This window comes from Mya arenaria, chromosome 12, assembly GCF_026914265.1.
Source record: "Mya arenaria isolate MELC-2E11 chromosome 12, ASM2691426v1".
Taxonomy (NCBI): domain Eukaryota; kingdom Metazoa; phylum Mollusca; class Bivalvia; order Myida; family Myidae; genus Mya; species Mya arenaria.
Window position 1 is genome coordinate 31822046 of NC_069133.1, and position 20720 is coordinate 31842765.

The 20720-nt window shown below is 34.7% G+C and overlaps 1 protein-coding gene across 2 annotated transcripts in view; it reads right to left on the bottom strand.

Annotated features, from left to right (window-relative positions):
- Nucleotides 1-20720, bottom strand: part of LOC128211315 (leucine-rich repeat-containing protein 27-like) — a 68551-nt gene that overhangs the window by 38218 nt on the left and 9613 nt on the right. Inside the window, exons 5-10 of one of the 2 annotated variants that reach the window (XM_052915972.1) lie at nt 18720-18905; nt 12349-12595; nt 11439-11456; nt 6456-6515; nt 3718-3876; nt 3265-3353 (exon numbers count right to left, since the gene is read on the bottom strand). In XM_052915972.1, the coding sequence (XP_052771932.1) occupies nt 3265-3353; nt 3718-3876; nt 6456-6515; nt 11439-11456; nt 12349-12595; nt 18720-18905 (759 nt within the window). The remainder of the gene's footprint in view (nt 1-3264; nt 3354-3717; nt 3877-6455; nt 6516-11438; nt 11457-12348; nt 12596-18719; nt 18906-20720) is intronic. The other variant, XM_052915973.1, reaches the window with a different exon arrangement.

The following is a 20720-nucleotide window of genomic DNA, read 5'->3' on the forward strand; positions in this document are numbered from 1 at the left end:
ACAAACTATTGCAATGGTATGGTTCGCACTTTAATACTTAGCTGAGGGTGTTGACATTTTGAGAACATTTACGCATACTGTAAGACGTATACCATTGTTGTTTACGATACACTATCAGACGATGACGATGGTGAATTGGAGAGAAGCGTCAACAGGATGACAGAATAAAACTGTTGTTTATTACTGTTGCTATTATTTGTGCTACTGTTAATTTTTGTGTGCATTGTGCCTAATGTATACATTTATATGAAATAAACAAATTTATTGTTTTTGATTTAATATATGTTATAAATGCCTCATCAATCTAAATTTTGACATTTATCCACTGGATCCTATCTTATTATTTTATGTGTGTTTTTACCTGTTTTCTCACCGTTTTTTTTCCTGCATTTTATCTATGCTAGCGTCCTATACATACCGGTAGTATAATTAAGAAATATCACATACACTGAGGGTCATATGACATTATAAGGGCCGGCCAGTCAGCCCCCGAAGGTGTATATGGAGCGAGGCATTAGCCATAAACATTAAGCCACTTTTTTACCACTTAATGATTTGAAAGTGTTTTTACCCAGCAGGCACACCACGTTGTTTCAACGTTGAAATATAGTTGAATATTGGTCACAACGTCGATCAACATTATTTCAACGTTGAAACAACGTTGAAAAATTGTCGACATTTCGACGTTGAAACGACATTGAAATACAGTCGATACCTCAACATTGAGGATGGTTGAAAAATGGATGTCATATTGATGTTGTCATGACATTCGAATATAGATCGATATTCTGTTCTGATTATATTAAGCTTTCCACATTCAATTTTTTCTAGAGAGCCATTCATGCTTGACGAGTAGACTTCTTTTTTTAGGCTGAATGGCCATCTACCGCAATACAGAGTTACCCTGATTGGAAAGTTCGAAACGAGTTGCGCCACTACCATATTGCGTAGTTCCGGTCAGTTTTCAAAAAATATCGATTGTGCAGATCATCAGTAACAGCAGAGCTTTAAAATTATCGTAAATTCCATTAGTTCAAGCTAACTATGTGTGGGAAGTGACAGTCGGTTCCATTCGAGTAAGTTTGTTGGTATTTATTTACAAAATGTCAAAAAATTATGTTTTTGAACGAATTATTTGTTGAAAATCATGCATTTCGGATACAACAGGATTTCGGATACGATTTCCATTGTTCAAATTATGGTGAAAAATGTTCACATCAAGCGGTGATCTTGCATTGTTATTAACAATACTCTTCTTTGCATCTATTATGTTTATAAAGGATGGTTTATTTACATTTATTGTTTTAATCTTTTACATTTCAGCATGGATGAAGAAGAGGTGGCGCATCGCATTGTTGATGGGGCAGTTTTTACCATTAACATGTACATACTGTATAAATGTAATCCAAACAAAACTGTGTTCATTATAGATTTCACCTTACCTTAACCCTTCAGCGGTTTAACTGCAACGTCTATTCAATGTTGAAACTGCAACTCTGGTTCAACCTCATATCAACGTTGTTTCAACCTCATTTCAACATTGTTTCAACGTTTAAACCGCAAGGTTGTTTCAACGTTGAAATCACAACGTCAATACAACTTTCAAATACAACCATATTTCAACCTTTTCTCAACGTTGAAGGATGACTGTTGTTTCAATGTTGCTTCAACGTTGTTGTGCCTGCTGGGTAATGTGTTTTATTGAACAAATCTAATAATTTTTACTTGCGAAAAAATGTTGTGAAATTTACAAGCAGTATACTCACCAGTTTTATGACGTCAGCGGTCCATATAATTTTTTGGCGTCGTCAAGAATGGCCAAAAACATGATATGGACCGCTGACGTCATAAAAACTGGATATTTACCGTATTATATCATGCATAAGACGCACTTTTTTACCCCCCAATTATCGTCTTAAAAATTGCCTGCGTCCTTTCTATGCTATTAGAACTTCATCTGTTTTTTTCCAAGTCCATTTCAGGTCGAAAATATCGGACCAGGGAAGAACGCGGTAATAGTAAGTATCTGTACTGCGTCACCGAAGAGAACAACCGACATAGGTAAAATCACACAAGTTAACACACGCAGAGATATATTAAAAGTTTACTTTAAAATGATTTATTGAGAAATAAATTGAAAACAAACACGAGTGTTTACTTTTTTACAAAAGGGACGCTACTCAAAAAAAATCGATGTGAGTCAGCACTTTAACTGGATTGAGTTATAACGGCAACGGAAAATCGGGAAAGGAGGTATTTATCAATCAACAATGATTTTAATGTTTCGATATTTTACAAAACATTTTGTTGTATGTTACTGTTTTAAAAAATTAATAAAGGAATGTGCATAACACAAAGTAGCATTATTGTCACTATCAAATCTTTTCAAATGTGCGAAGGTGTGAAAAATATCCGCTGTCTGTCATTAGAAAAACATCAATAGAACAAACTATTGCGATGGTAATACCGTATTGTTATTTGTTCGCTCTTTACCCGAGGTGCCTTCTGCTGGCACGGCTAATTACCGACACGCAATAATTATGCTGACATGCTTTAATCCGCGCAGTGACAAGCCTTATCAAAACAATCATTAGTTTTGACAATACACAGTTTTGCAACGGTTGCCACGGTTGACTGTCATTCAGAAGGTATGTCGGGAGATGCAACGGTTGCAACGGTTGACTGTCAGTCAGAACTAGTCTATTACAGCATTTGTATAAGTCTTATATTATGGTGAATGTTCTTAAAATGTCAAGACATATATCATTGGTGTGTACACTTAATTACCGAAATACGACAATAATTATCGAAATACACAAGACACTTATCGAAATATGCCTTATATACAAATTTTTTTTGTTTTTTTACTTCAATATATGTTATAAATACTTTAACAACCACAATTTTTCGGCTCCGATTAAGACATTTTTCCGCTGCGACCTATATTATATATTAAGGGGTTTTACCCGTTTTCTCAACTACTTTTTTGCCTGCGTCCTATCTATGCTAGCGTCCTATACATGATATAATACGGTATTAAAATACTTTGATATACGGACAGATCAACTTTATGTACACAAAGAAGGGACACATATTACGGTGTATGCCGGTAATGATGTTATTTCATGATGGCAATTTTCTTTAGGATATCAGAATATTTATATCAGAATATTTACATCAGCCCTGGTGGTTCACAGCCATGCCGATTGTCTTTGCATTACATAAAGCATTGCTCAATCACTCTGAATATCAAGAAAACTTTACCTTTAGTGCCATTTTTCAGACTTTCAAAGTATTTCTTCTGCTGCAATCTTTTTGACTCCATGCGCCAGTTTTTCAATAATTCTTCATCTCTGTTTAAAAAAACAACACATTTTGAACATTTAGCACAGTTGTCAGTGTGAAAGCTTGATATATAGGCCTGTCTATTTTCCATTCAAGAAAGTGCATGATAGGGGCGTGTTCAGGCACAATTATCAAAGCTAACAAATGACATTTTGAAGATGTTTATGCCGGCCGTGGCTACCATTTTTGGAGGGCCCAAGCTGTTGCTCACTCAATATGAAATTCCTTTACATTCTACATCTTGACATGAATATTTGCAAGAACACAGATCTAACTTCCACTTTTTTCCTTCATGAGCTATTATCCTCATCGAACCCTCAGGCTAAAGAAGTCGGGTGGCAGAGTTTCAGGGAAGAGATTGATAATACTCACTTCCGTCGCTGCAAAATCACATCAGTCTTTTCTTTAAATTCTTTTTCCTTTGCAAGCTGTCGTTCTTCTCTTGCCCTCAGGCTGATGTAGTCGGGTGGTGGGGGTTCCGGATAGGGATTAACCTTCCACTGCAGAACACTCTGGGCTGACTGGGGTTTCCTGTTGGTTACCATGGCAACATTTTGAAAAACAATTAAGTTGAGAGTTTTTACATTTTGTTGGTATAAAAAAGGGATAAGTTTTCACATATAAAATGTCGCAGTCAAAACTATTTACCATTGTTATATTAATTTAATTCTACAATTTGCTCATACATTTAATTGGCAATGCCATGATTTCAGTTAAAGGCAAATGTATACCCATTTCATAACTAGTGCCAGGCTACTAATAAAATTATAAACATCTTTTTAAAAAGTAGTTGTTTTTAAAAGGAGTAAGTTATTTCTAGCAGCTTAATATGTGAACTAGGGGATTTTCAATGCTAATTGTTCCTGGTAGAAACATGCAGTGAAAGCCCATGTCCAACTTGCATACTAGTTGTTCATGTTGGAATACACATAGAGAAAGCCCTTGTCTAACTTGCATTCTAGTTGTTCATGGTGGAATACAAATAGAGAAAACCCTTGTCTAACTTGCATTCTACTTGTTCATGGTGGAATACACATAGAGAAAGCCCTTGTCTAACTTGCATTCTACTTGTTCATGGTGGAATACACATAGAGAAAGCCCTTGTCTAACTTGCATTCTAGTTGTTCATGGTGGAATACGCGTAGAACATACTAGTTGTTCATGGTGGAATACACATAGAGAAAGCCCTTGTCTAACTTGCATTCTAGTTGTTCATGGTGGAATACGCGTAGAACATACTAGTTGTTCATGGTGGAATACACATAGAGAAAGCCCTTGTCTAACTTGCATTCTAGTTGTTCATGGTGGAATATGCATAGAATATACTAGTTGTTCATGGTGGAATACACATAGAGAAAGCCCTTGTCTAACTTGCATTCTAGTTTTTCATGGTGGAATACACAAAGAGAAAGCCCTTGTCTAACTTGCATTCTAGTTGTTCATGGTGGAATACACATAGAGAAAGCCCTTGTCTAACTTGCATTGTAGAAAGTAGTTGTTTTTAAAAGGAGTAAGTTATTTCTAGCAGCTTAATATGTGAACTAGGGGATTTTCAATGCTAATTGTTCCTGGTAGAAACATGCAGTGAAAGCCCATGTCCAACTTGCATACTAGTTGTTCATGTTGGAATACACGTAGAGAAAGCCCTTGTCTAACTTGCATCCTAGTTGTTCATGGTGGAATACACGTAGAGAAAGCCCTTGTCTAACTTGCATACTAGTTGTTCATGGTGGAATACACAAAGAGAAAGCCCTTGTCCAACTTGCATACTAGTTGTTCATGGTGGAATATGCGTAGTGAAAGCTTTTGTGTAACTTCCACATCTTATTCTGAATATTGTTTTGCAGTCACATTAATAAGATGTAATTGAGTGGAAGGCAATAATGATATTCATCTTAAAATGACATCACCTGAAGTATTATTAGCACTATAGTCAATGGATTTTAAAAAATAAGTTATTTCAAAGCAAATAAATTAAGAAGTCATTAAACAGTTTGAAAACAGTCATGCTAAAGAGTTTCTGTATGAAGGTGCCTATATATAGGATTCTGTGTGACACTTGTATGACACATAAAGGTGCCTATATATAGGATTCTGTGTGACACTTGTATGACACATAAAGGTGCCTTTATATAGGATTCTGTGTGACACTTGTATGACACATAAAGGTGCCTATATATAGGATTCTGTGTGACACTTGTATGACACATAAAGGTGCCTATATATAGGATTCTGTATGACACTTGTATGACACATGAAGGTGCCTATATATAGGATTCTGTGTGACACTTGTATGACACATAAAGGTGCCTATATATAGGATTCTGTGTGACACTTGTATGACACATAAAGGTGCCTATATATAGGATTCTGTGTGACGTTTGTATGACACATAAAGGTGCCTTTATATAGGATTCTGTGTGACGTTTGTATAACACATAAAGGTGCCTATATATAGGATTCTGTGTGACGTTTGTATGACACATAAAGGTGCCTATATATAGGATTCTGTGTGACGTTTGTAAGACACATAAAGGTGCCTATATATAGGATTCTGTGTGACGTTTGTATGACACATAAAGGTGCCTATATATAGGATTCTGTGTGACGTTTGTATGACACATAAAGGTGCCTATATATAGGATTCTGTGTGACGTTTGTATGACACATAAAGGTGCCTTTATATAGGATTATGTGTGACGTTTGTATAACACATAAAGGTGCCTATATATAGGATTCTGTGTGACGTTTGTATAACACATAAAGGTGCCTATATATAGGATTCTGTGTGACGTTTGTATAACACATAAAGGTGCCTATATATAGGATTCTATGTGACGTTTGTAAACACATAAAGGTGCCAATATATAGGATTCTGTGTGACGTTTGTAAACACAGGAAGGTGACTATATATAGGATTCTATGTGACGTTTGTAAACACAGGAAGGTGCCTATATATATATTGGATTCAAAGTGTCATAGTTTACAGAACCCTGAAACTTCAAAAAGCAAACTGCATGCTAAAAACACACCCATGCTTTCATGTTGAGAAAAAAGTTGATAAAGAATCAAGCTATTTTCCTTTTGAAAACATCAGAACACATTTTTACCTGACTGCCTGAATTTCATTTGATTTGGATTTTACCACACTCCTCGTTTTTTTCTGACTTCTGAAATGATCATGTTTTCTGTGTACAAACAAACCTGTTAATTAAGTGGTACCAGTTTATTATAGACACATAAATGACCAACATGGGGACCGCAAGTTGAATTCAATGTTCGCAATGTTTTCTGACTCAGTTATGATCAAAGGGCAAGATTTTGAAAAAAGGTCATTAACATTCAGCGAAATCTATAAGATGAACATCTCTCAGTTCACTGATAGGCACTAAAGAGATTTATTATTACGGATTGAAACTTTCACACTTAATTTCAACTGTTTGCAAATGAACTAATAGCTAACCTATTCCTGTAGCAGTTAAACAAACCCCGATAGCAATACAATTTTCCATTCAGGTCAATTTGTACTGCCAAAACAGCCCTTTAGATGTTCAGTTGAACACTTCAAAGATTTTTTAATTGATGAAGTGAAAGCAATCCAAACTGAACTTATGGATGCAATTGCAAGGGTGGGGTATGAAACAGCCTCTTCAGTAGTTAGTTCCATGGATTATACTTAAAGTTATATGCCAGATCACTGATGGCAGCAGTCGGTTTCTTTGATGTATGGAGTCAATGGACAGGCTGTAGGTGTAGATGAATTAGATTTCACTTGGTGGCTTAGGGCAGAGTTTAAAAACCACTGTCATTTAATGTTTCAAAACCTTAAAATACTAAGATCATTTGCAAACAGTAGTACTGCCACTGTCTATATAAAAAAAACCCATGTGACCAGCTTATCCTATTGTGCCAACTGCACATGACTTTTTCTAAATTAACCCTGACAAGCTCAGTATTTAATATTGCTAAAACAATAAACGATGAATTTTAGAATGAAAGCATTAATTTAAACAGTATTAACAGTTTTGTACATCCGCGAACATAGAAATATACAGAGAAAGAAAGAAACAGATTTCTATTACTAAGAAACATAATGTTATATAGGTAACTTGAACATAAATAGGGCAGTAAAGTAGAAAATTAATAAGTTACTTTTAATAGAAATATTGTGTTATCAATGTGGTCATGTACCACATGGTTTGTGACGTCACATTTGAATATCGTTTTAAGTCAAAAGTGAACTGATTTAAAAAGGAAAATTGCTGTAAGTCCTTTACTTAATTATCAATTTTAACTAACATTCTAAGGGAAAAAGTGTGTAGTTCACTCTTTAATGGAGCTGTATTTTGAACATTGTAAAGCTTTAGCCAGTTGTGTGGGCAAATGCTCCGATTGTATAAGAAAGTTGTTTGTTATTACCAAAAGCAATTTGCTTTCCAGTACTTTTAAATTATTTTTACTTAATATTTCTTTTATCTCAATCATGGTTTTTGTACTGATGCTGGAATATCCAGAAACGATTTCAACAATGTCTTTGCAGGGGGTCTTTGATGTAAAATAATCAGAATTTTAAGTGAGGGACATGATCAATGTGGAATAAATGGAGGGTTCTTTGATAAGTATTTTGACCTGGTTAGTAGGTTTATGTCACTGTTATTCTTATGATTTATACCCATACCCAGAGGCCACACGTGTAAGCTCTTCATTGAAGGTTTTTTAACCTTTAAAGTTTCCAGGGTGAGGAATCACATGACTTCAACAGGGTTCTCACATTGTTCACCAGGGGTCAAAAATGATTTAAACATACAAGTAAATGACGTTAATTTCTAATTAACTTCTTTAACAGAAAAGGTTGAAAATATTTCTTAGCCTTAAACAGACTATGCTTAGTCTCATTTTCTGCTTTTACATAATTTTATGTGAAAGGTTAGATTTGCTTTTTTTCTAACAATGCAATCCTTTCGAATGTTCAAGAAATGCTGTTGTTAACATGAATTGTATATATGCTGTTGTTACCATGAACTTCTTCTCAGCTTAACAAAGCAAACAATGTTTAATCGGTATGCTTTACAAATTTATCAAAACATGCTTATTTTATTCTATTTCACAGTTTGAATTACTTGATCTCTCAACTGTGACGATAATGCAAACAAAATTCTAAAAGGGCCATAATTTGCATTATTATTATTATTCAAAAAACGAGTTCGATAATGCAAACAAAATTCTAAAAGGGCCATAATTTGCATTATATTATTATACATGCAAAAAATGAGTTACCTTAGGATGAATGCCTTTGTATAAAGTCCCAATGCAATACATGAAGAGGTTGCTGAGATATCAACCGATTTGTGCTTACACGCACAATTTCAAACAAAGGTTAGTTTAATAATAAAGGGCAATTATTTGCATTACATGCAAGATTAAATTATCTTACTTCATTAATGAAGTAGGTTGGATAGTTGGGATGACATGTCTAATAAGTTTCAATGCAAGACATGATGTATTTCCTAAGATAATGACTTAAGTCAAACCATAAAGGGCCATAATTTGCATTATATTCAAAACAGTGGTATACCTTCATTTATTTAGTAGGTTGGAAAGTTAGAAACACAAAATTTAATACATGATGTAATTGCTGAGATAATGATTTGAAGGTGCTTGCATGCACAATCTAAACCTTATTGAGGTGTGACATGGATGCCAACGCTGATGCCAGGATGAGAAGTAAAATAGCTCTCCTTATTCTTTGAATAGTCCAGCTAAAAATGGGTGTCTATGTTAGATGAAAAACAGAATATATTGACTAGTAAGGGCAGATATATTTTTTGTGAAGAACAAAATTAATCAGGTGATGTTTTGACCTTAAAATGTATGTTTGGCTGGACAACATAAAGAATTTTATAATACATGCATTAATTTTTTTAGCTCTACTAAATTAACAAAACTTACATAAAAGACATTTTTTTATATACAGTACACTCCACGCGGAAATACCACTTTCTTCAATCACTCTGAGGGTTTTTAAATTTATCGCGGACATCCGCCGAGTACGTAACTGCTTTCATCGCTAAAATCCGCCGAGTTGCCCGTTTTCCGCCGAGGGTTTTATTTTCAGTATCGTCGGTGATTGTGTTGTTTTATTGGCCTCAAAGTGGAACTCTGAGTTGTATGCTTTGCTACTACCTTGCATTATTGAAAATAAATAATTACATTTACAGTTATTTCGATTATATAAATCAATCATTTTCACATTCGTGAGCTTTTCCTCATAAAGAAAGAAAGAAGACATATTCAATAAACTAATACATCTATATATCGATCGTTCGGTTATTAATTTACCTTTCAACTAATATTCGTTAATTGCCTGTTGATATCCACACATTTAAGATATACCACCAGTGTTTGTTTGTTTACCATTATTACGTCATACTAGTGTTGTGCCGATGATCGACTAAAATCGACAATTGATCGGAAAGGCCTACATTGACGACAATCGATAGTAAAATTTGAACAATTGATTATAGAAACAAGGGACGTAAACGCTACCGACTGATTTTCTTTTTTCTGGTTAATGCTAGTTAATGTTGAAATGTTAAGGTGTTACTATGTTCAGTTATCTAGTCAAATTCTTATCAAGTCAGTAAGTCACTTCAATACCTTATTACATTTTTTTTGGTAATTTGACTGTTAAAGAATTGGTTCTAAAATTCTCATGTATGTGGTTTAAAAATGATTTTTAAAACATGTTACTGTTTACTTCTTACCATGTAAGAATTTAGTTTTCTCAGTTTTCTGTAAGAAAATATTCTTGTAAAACAGAATATTCAACTGCTTGCTGTACTTGTAACTGACTATTAAAAAGAAATTGATACCATTATTTGTATTTATTTTACAAATGAATTGTGTACAATAATAAATGTAAGACAAAAATTAGAGCCTGTGGTCTCCTGTTCTGAAATTATTAGTATTTGTAAACACTAAAAGACTGTCGCGTTCTGAATTAATAACGTAGTTTATACAAAGAAATGTACAAACAATATTGTAAGGGGACATTGATGGTTAAAACTTGTGCATGTGCTGTACATGTATGCCTTAATATGATGACTAAATATAATTAAATAATGATTAAATCGATTATTAATCGATCATTGATCGGTTTTATAAACCGATTATCGAAAGTATTTTTTCTGTTCGATTCCCAACACTTCTTCATACTCTTTTTGTGTTGTTGAGAACAAAATTAGATTGGAGTAATGCATGTGTCGAGTACCATGTAAGTGTGATTTTTTTCCTGTCACTATTTCTTTTGTGATACATATCAGATGTTTTTCCGCATTCCAGATAATATTTTAATTGCATTGTTAATTATGTCGTTATAAAAGAACGAAGGTAACTCATGTTTTGTGGTTTAAAAATCGCCGATCTAATCGACATCGTAGTGACGCATTGTGCGCTAAATTTAGACTACTTTTGGTTATCAGGCAAGGTTTGTTATTGTGAAAATTGCATTTTTGTTATCAAACTGGAGGTTTAAATGTAAACAAGTTAAGAGAAATTAATTGAATATACATAGCAAACAGAATGTTTACATTACTTTAAGTAACTGGGGCTAAAGTCAAATGAGTAAGATATAATTAGAACTGGGTCAAAAATGGACATCAACATATATTGCATTCTTGTGCCGTCAAAGGATTACCGTCGTATTATGTGCAAGTAAGTCTGAAAAATATTGAAACAACACAATTAAAGAACAGTATTCAAATAAATTACACAAAATCAGATACATGTACAGTAGGAGATTCTGATCAGTTTCCTTGCAGTTTCGCGGTGCTTTTCACACCGAGTAACGCGTCAATTATAATTATACAGTCCACTGATCAGCCTCGGAGGGTCACTCAGAGCGAGTGAAAACACAGAAGAATGCGGATTTCGATTAATCGGATTATGTGTCCGCGATGATGAAAATCCGCCAAGGAAAACAGAAAGTGGTAGTTCCGCGTGGAGTGTACTGTATATGCAAAAATTTAACCCCAAAAAATCTAACCAAACATATATTTAAGGCTGCTGTATATATTTCTATATGTTTAACTTACATTTCAATATTCACAACACTGAAGACAAATATGATTATGAAAAAAACATCTTAAATGCTGTATTAAAATAACTCTTAGAAAAGTTAAAATTCCATTTAAACACAATCGCTTAATGCGAAAACTGCTTTAGAACAGAATTTTTCATTTGACCAATGACCATTCTGCAGCAAGATATATGTATATATGGAAGTCAACAAAGTAAATGCTGTTCACCCAAATGAAAGGAATAAGCAACTTTAACACAAAATTTTGTCTCAATATTTGACCTAGTTTCTGAACAAAGATCCCCCACATTCACATTGGTCTTATATGTTCTGAGTTTCATGTAGACTGGATAAACACTTTTATGAAGTTTTAAACTAATGACCTACATTTTGACCCGAGATGACTGATATTCACACTGACTCTAAATATCATGCTGATAAATATTTTGACTGAGTTTCTTGAAGATTGGAGGATGAACACTGATGAATTTGTGAGAGGAATAAAAAACACAAAATTATGTTTTAATATTTGACCTAGTGATCTAATTATTGACCCTAGATGACTTGTATTTACTTGGGTCTTAACTATCATACTGACAAACATTCTGACCAAGTTTCGTTAAGTTTTGATAAAATTGTCGTATTTATGACACAGAATTATTTTTTTAAATGAGAATGCCGCCCGTCCACCAGCCTGCACAATCATTGCAAAACTATAACCTGAATTTATTTATTATCAAATCCGACTAATAAAAAATTATATTGGCATTTCATTTGGATAGTGATGCTTTTTTTTAATAAAAGCAAGTTGCCACAGACTATATATATATGAATTAAAAACATATTAAAAGCAGTCCTACTTCGTATAAAATGCTATGGGCACTACAATTAATATTACTTCAACCCTTATATTAATAATTACGCACCTAGGAATAGTTCCACTAGCACCAGCTTTTTTTATTTTATCTTGTTTCTCCTGTTTAAGCGACGTGTAGCTGAGTGGACGATGTAGCTCTGCCGATCGATGTTCTGGTGCCATTTGGGCGCTGGTTTGGGCATGACGCTCCGCCCGAGTTGACAGGGCACGATCCCGGGCCTGATGGTATGCGTACGCCCGAAGGTCGCCATCACCTTCCTCCCAGTCATCTGTACTACTACTTGACCCATCCTCAGCTGAAATAAATTAAATAAATTAATAAAAATGTATTCACTCTGTTTCCAGTCCAGTACTCATCTTTAAAAATAAAGGAAAATTTTGACTTTGTAGTCAATTTTATAAAGCACATTTGTAGACTCTCGCCAAAATAGTTCAGTTCTTTATCCCTATTCTTTTATATCAACTTCTGCTATTACCTTATTCCCATTTCAAAAATGATCCACTATTCTAACTCTTACTTATAATGTTTATTTGCTAGTATAAAGACCATAAACTTCATGTCAATGTACCTCCTATCCCAAACCAATTTGTTTTTCATACATGATATGTACAATTGTTTGTATGTGTCAGACTGGAATAATGAATTTTTAAGATCCCTGCTTTGATCATAAAAAGTCCTTAAAAAAACAACAAAAAACAAGCCTCTGTATTATCTTTCTATAAGAATCAACACATTTGAAACTGATGATGAGTAAAAAATCACAGGCATAGTGGAAATTGAATTGAATTTCTTTGCTTATATTCCCTAGTGATAATTTAAGATAGACAGAGAATAATTGCTCACAAAAACATTAAGCAATCTTCAAGTATCTTGAGAGCTTCTTTTGATAGAATTATAATGATAGAATTCTGCTTTTGATGAACAATATTTCAGAAAATATCCAAGACAAATAGCATGCATTTATTACCAATAAAAACAATTCGTGCTCCCTTTAAGACAACAATCTGCAGCAAATTCAATAAATAATATTTCTTCTTTTTTCTCTCCCTGTGATACAGTCAAGTCTAAGAATTGTATAGGATTCAATTTCAGCCACCATTAATGGAATTAAATAAATTGAAAACTTAAATCCAAGATTTTATGGATATGATTATTTTTAATTAGTGCCCTAAGTTTATTAATAACAAGACGGCAACGCCGCATTAAAGCCGGAATTTTATTTGACGATGCAATTTTGCAAACCTAGTATTTTTAACAGGGATGATAACAGAGCCAAGTTGCCAATCCTGAAAATGTCTGCGTGGGGTTCAGTATTTCAGGGTTTCTCATACCGTTTTTTGCCTTAGAATAGTGTTCAAGGAGTACACCTTTCGGTTTGGTAGATATAATTATGTTCAACAGGAGACATCCGCAATCAGAACGATTATCAGGAATCTTAGCAGTGAAGTTAAACACCTTTGTCTTTAAACAAAGTTAAATTTACTTTTTTACCTGATGTCACAGGCATATGACATGTACCTGACATTTTGGTTCAGTTGTCCACTTCCCATAAAACTCAACTGGCTATGATCAAATGCCTGTGTATGAACAGCCTACACTGTGGGATGTTTGATTTATAATAATGAACAACATATCAATTATCAAGCTTGCAAATGTTTATTGTAAAAGTGTTATTTATTCAATTTTTATATATCATAAAGAGTATTTATTCCATTATCTGCACATTTGATGAGAATATAATATTATTAATTATTATTCCAAATAATATCCAAACGGGACTGTAAATGCTTTGGCAGTGAGCCGTTGTGGTCATGTTGGACTGTGTCGCCATCAATGTCTATGAGGTGAGGGACAAGTTGATGTATTCTGGTCTCAATGCCAAAAAAAATTCCCCTCATGGTGTTACATGAGTCCAGTAGCACACAAATTAGATTGTCCATATTGTCCCACATCAGTTCAAGTCTCTCAAACAGGCTTTCAAATTCCTTAAAAATTGTTCAGAATCAGCCCTTGTGATTTTTAAGGAGGCCAAATGTCTCAACACTATTTCTTTCTCTATAGCAGAAAATTAGCTGGAACAGTTTTCTCATTGTTTGTGTTTGTTGACCTGTCTAAGTTCAAACCAAACCAAGTTTCACTTAACTCCTCCACAAGTATCATTGAAATGGCTTGCCTCTCCCATCTTATATGATGCTGTACACCTTTGAAGTTTTAATTCGCTGAGAGCTTTTGTATCTTTGGCAAGTGTCTTAAGTAAGACTCACTACATGTGGTGCCAGGGAGTATGGAAGGTCATGTTCAGCCATAAATCCAAGTATCATGGCCTCTGCATTGAATTGTCAGTCATTGACAGGAACAACTGGATGCACTGGCCGAGGTGTCTGTTCATCATCCCTGACTTTTGGAACCATCAACATACCTGGAAATTCAAATTACAACTATAGAAATTAAATCTCACTCAAACTGGGTCCTCAAGAAGTTTTGTTGAACTGTCTCAAATAGAAAATAAACTGACAGCTCCTACTTAATATATATTACTACTACAAAATATGTATTCATATTTTTTTAAATTTTCATTTGAACCTTCCATTAGAGTCAACAGCCACTTCTTATTGAGAACAATGCTTCAAACATTATGGGAACAATAAAGAAACGGTTAAACAGCGTAAACTTCAATCGGCCAAATAAAACTTGTAAAATAAAAATCGATTATTATGACACAATCCGAATCGCGATGTCCGAAATATTGCTACATGCGCAAAAGCCATTCTCAGTTTGATCACATTCTATTAACTTAAAAAGAAACGTTTCGGGAATTTCTCTTAAAAATAAATAGCAAATATACCGTATTATATCATGTATAGGACACTAGCATAGATAGGACGCAGGCAAAAAAATAGTTGAAAAATCGGGTAAAACCCCTTAATGTATAAGATAGGACGCAGCGGAAAAATGTCAAAATCAGAGCCGAAAAATTGAGGTTGGTCAAGTATTTATAACAACAATGATATAAGTCTTGACATTTTGAGAACATTCACGCATATTATAAGACTTATACAAATGCTGTAATAGTCCCGACACGCCTTCTGGCTGACAGTCAACCGTTGCAACCGTTGCAATAGTTCCGACATACCTTCTGACTGACAGTCAAATGTTGCAAAACTGTGTATTGTCAAAACTGACGATTGTTTTGATAAGGCTTGTCGCTGCGCGGAATAAAGTATGTCAGGCATAATTAATGCATGTCGGTAATTATCCTTGCCAGCGGAAGGCACGACAGGTAAAGTGTGAACAAACAACCATACGGTATGACCATCGCAATAGTTCGTTCTATTGATGTTTTTCTAATGACAGACAGCGGGTGTTTTTCACACCTCCGCACATTTGAAAAGATTTGATAGTCACAATAATGCTACTTTGCGTTATGCACATTCCTTTATTATTTTTTTAAAACAGTAACATACAACAAAATGTTTTGTAAAATATCGAAACATTAAAATCTTGAACAACGATTAATTGATATTTACCTCCTTTCCCGATTTTCCGTTGCCATTATAACTCAATCCAGTTAAATGCTGACTCACATCGAGTTTTTGTGAGTAGCGTCCCTTTTGTAAAAAAGTAAACACTCATGTTTGTTTTCAATTTATTTCTCAATAAATCATTTTAAAGTAACATTCAATATATTTATGCGTGTGTTAACTTGCGTGATTTTACCTATGTCATTTGTTCTCTTCGGTGACGCAGTACAGATACTTACTATTACCGGGTTCTTCCCCGGTCCGATATTTTCGACCTGAAATGGACTTGGAAATGGACAGATAAAATTCTAATAGCATAGAAAGGACGCAAGCAATTTTTAAGACGAGAATTTGGGGTAAAAAAGTGCGTCCTATGCATGATATAATACGGTACCTTTAAATCGACGAATCGATGTTTTTAGAAGTTGGTGGTGGTCGTTTTTTTCTTCAATACTTGTTTATTCGTCTTCGTCGTCTGTCATATCCGGATACTGTCTTCTAGTCCCATCGGTAATTTCCGTAATCACCCGATGCTAGCTTAACCAATCATATAGCTCGACTGCCAAGACGTAAATAGGTTCAATAATTTCCGACTTTACACTTCCGGAAAACTCACCTTTCGTACCCATATTGTTCGATCTGAGCTAGAATCGCTCACTGTACCCCTCCCCCCCTAGAAAAACTCAACGGATTTACATTAATCTCAAAATCGATCCGTGAGGCCTTAAATCCGGAATTCCGGATTAATCCGGAATTTTACCATCCCTGTTTTAACCAAATAGACCCATATTTATACTGTGTATGTATGTAAAGTAACCAATTGTCATGAAAATTGAAAAAAAAAATCAATATTCTGCAGGAAAAAACTGTAATTTATGCTTAAATTCTATTATACTTTAATGTGACTTATAATGATATCCTGGAGAAAAAAAATATAAAAGTTTCTTAAAAATCTATTATACTTAAATGTGACTAAGATATCCTGGAGAAAAAAAATATATAAAAGTTTCATGAAAAGTTGCAGGATTTATAAAAAAATGTATGACATCAGGAAAGTATTTCCTAAGATTTGACTTAGTGGCCTAGTTTTTGATCTGAGGTGACCCATATTTACAAATGTTTAAGACAACAAGTAGACAAATATTCTGAGCAAGTTTCATAAAGATTTGACAAAACTTAATGAATTTTTATGGCCATGGAATTCTTTCTCCTAAGGCAGTAACTATGTAATTAGCTGAAATACAATTGCAATTCCTGTGGTGAGTGCACTCCCTCTCATTATGATCTATCACTGTATGAAGTTTTATTAAATTCCATCTAATAGTTTTCAAGTTATGCTCTGGAAAAGAACAAAGTAACAAAGGGCAGTAACTCTGTAATAAGCTGAAATAGAGTTATGGTTCTTGTGCACTTCACTTCCTCTCATTATGATCTATCACTGTATGAAATTTTATTAAAGTCCATCTAATAGTTTTCAAGTTATGCTCCAGACAAGAAAAAAACAACAAAGGGCACTAACTATGTAATAAGCTGAAATAGAATTGTGGTTCCTGTACACTGCACTCCCTCTCATTATGATCTATCATTGTATGAAGTTTTATTAAATCCCATCCAATAGTTTTTAAGTTATGCTCCGGACAAGAAAAAAGTAACAAAGGGCAGTAACTCTGTAATAAGCTGAAATAGAGTTATGGTTATTGTGCACTTCACTTCCTCTCATTGTGCTTTACCATTGTATGAAGTTTTAATAAATTCCATCTAGTAGTTTGCAAGTTAATGTCTGGAAAAAAAATTGACAGCAAAAAACAAATAAAGGGCAATAACTCAGTAATTAGTTAAGGGAGAGTTATGATTCTTGAACACTGCACTTTCTGTCACTGTGCTTTACCATTGTATGAAGTTCCAATGAATTCCATCCTTTACTTTTCAAGTTATACTCCGGACAAAAAAAAAGAAACAAGGTGCAATAACTCAGTAATAAGCAAGAATAGAGTTATGGTTATTGTACACTGCACTTCCACTCACTGTGCTTTACCATTGTATGAAGTTCTAATAAATTCCATCCAGTACTTTTCAAGTTATACTCCAGACAAAAAAAAGTAACAAGGGGCAATAACTCAGTAATAGGCAAGAATAGAGTTATGGTTATTGTACACTGCACTTCCTCTCATTATGCTCTACCATAGTATGAAGTTTGATTACCTTTGGATAAAAACTCTTGATTTTATTACATAAAATGAAAACTTTAACGCAAAATTGTTAACGATCGCCCGCCCACCCCCCCAACCGCCTGGTTTTCGCCCAACCGCCCGGTTTTCGCCATTCTATAACCCTTAATTTTTCAATGAAAAATCCGGCTAACAAGCATCTTATATAATGCTGGTTTGAAACATGCACAATATTGCTTTTAGGGCACTCCTTTTATATTCTTTTTTATTTTTTATTACAAAACCTGCAACCCTAATTTTTGGTTTAGTGGAAAAATAAAATCTAGTTTTCCAGACAAGTACAGTTATATATACTAGCCCCAAAAATGACACACCTCAAAATCTAAAAAAAATGCTTTGATTTGGGTTTAAAAATAAAGATTACTAGGAGTCCCTCTAGAGGGAGGGGTAGCCCCCTCCCATTCCCACTGCTATTCTCCATTTTTTTGTCATTTATGTTATTTTAAAACTGCATTGAGAAGTTTATTTCACACAGGGATATATCACACATGTGTTAAATGGTGCCAGCTGATACCCAAACCAAACATATATGGGGTATGGTGGAGGAAAATCATCTCTTTTGCGGCATTAATCCTGAAACCAGAAATTATGAGTAAAGAATTTTCAAATATCATTTACACTGTGATAGCACACCATATCTGGGCAATCACACACAGGTGCAAACTGATACCTAGACTTGTATAAGGGGCTGGATTAGGGACTTCCTTTCGAGGGGTGAGGTCTCTGGATTCCATGAGCCCCTCCTCTTCCTCCTCGGTGAGGGGGAACTGTTGTGAGGCCATTCGGGCTGAATGGGTTTTAATACTTGCATGAGCAGACCTTCGAAGCCCAGAAGTAGCCCTACTTGGCATGCCCGCTACAACAGTGAAATCTTTGGTTATCGCTTGAATGTAAAAAACATCTATAATAAACTAAGGTCCCTTAATTGGTATCTTCTGACATTTGTCCCATGATTCTTTCTTCCAAAAATAACAGTTATGGCTGGTGCATATAAACCATGGCAGTATATATGGCTGGTAGAAATGAAAAAATAGCGGTATATAGATGGTAGAAATGAAAAAGTACTGGTACACAACCAAACACACGTTTTTGCAAAAGAAACATTGCCTTTGCGGGAGGGATTGAACCATAGCAGTAAATAGCAGGGATATATTCTGCGGTAGAAAACGCAGTGGTGTGAGAACACTGCGTTCATCTGCTACACAATTCCCCAAAAACATGCACTCGGCATATCCCTGCGATGCTGCTTACCGCGATATGCAGGTATTTTTACAGGTACCATTGGTACAAATGAAAGATTGTAAATTATAGACTGACTCGACGCAGTTGAATGTGGGAAAAATTGTAGAAATGAACGTGGTGGGCGATATGCTTTTTATTGAATATAGTGGGGTATAGTGAAAATTAGATAAAAAAGATAATGTCCCCAGTAAGAATCAAAGCGCTTAAAGGGTTGAATGGCTTTCGGCCTGCAACATTTTGTGAGTATAGTCATGTAATTGTAAAACATATGTATTAACATAAACATCTAAAGATGGTATATGCTCCCTCATAATTTCCTTCGCAAAAACTTTTATGTTTAATGTTGATTCTCAATAAGATCATGAAGTATAAGTCACTTGAAATGTAGAATACGTCAAATAGTTACTTATAAGGTATGGAGTAATACTCAAAATCATATAAAACCTTATCTGGAGCTTTTGTTTCATAAACAATGCACTGACATGGATAAAGCATTAAGGAATTTTTAATAAAATCTACTCTACACTTCAAACTTGACTTGAGGCGTATTTAATTTACTAACAGGGTATGCAGGCTTAACCAAATGCATCCCAACAAAATTCATTGGACGTATTAATTAAGTTTATGTTTAAGACTTCTTTCTACAACGCCAAATACCTCTGGGTCGAATCACCCACATACTATTTCTTCCCTGTATGCTTTATGTACATGTATCTTAATAATGCCCTAAACATATGTCACTAGTGGACAAAATGAACAGGTTTATATCAGTTTTGTATTTAAATATGCATATGCATTATGCTACATGCTCAAGATATTGGACTGAAATAATTGTCATGAATTGTATTTGTATAACATTACGCGCAAACTTACGTAACGTGACGTCGCGGCATATGGACTTAACACGACACGACATGTTATTTACTTACTCAGTCTTACAAAGACATTTTGGTGCCGTGACAAAGCCAACATGCAGCTAACAAAGCTAACTTTAATGCGAGATGGACATAGGAAAGTTGTCGAAAACCTACTTATGAAGTTTGAGGGGGAATCACCTAATTTCAAGCGCATCAAGTTGCTGGAAATTCTAGCGGAGAAGGCGGAAACCATCAAAGCCTTATGTGAGAAAATCGTAAGTCATGCAGACATTGCTGACTTGGAGACGGAGCTTGTTGAGAGTGAGGAATACTCTATCGACCTTGAATTGAAACTGCTGACAGACCGTAGACAAACACAACATGCATCCGAGAACACAGACTTATCCAAGAGGGAGGAAAACAAGAATCGCAATGCAAAGGCAATACGGATAAACGAACCGTCAGCGCCATCAGAAGTGATGCCACAGCTTTATCACAAATTGCCTCACCTTTCGCTGCCGAATTTTAATGGTGACATAACCGAATGGCAAACTTTCTGGGATTGCTACGAG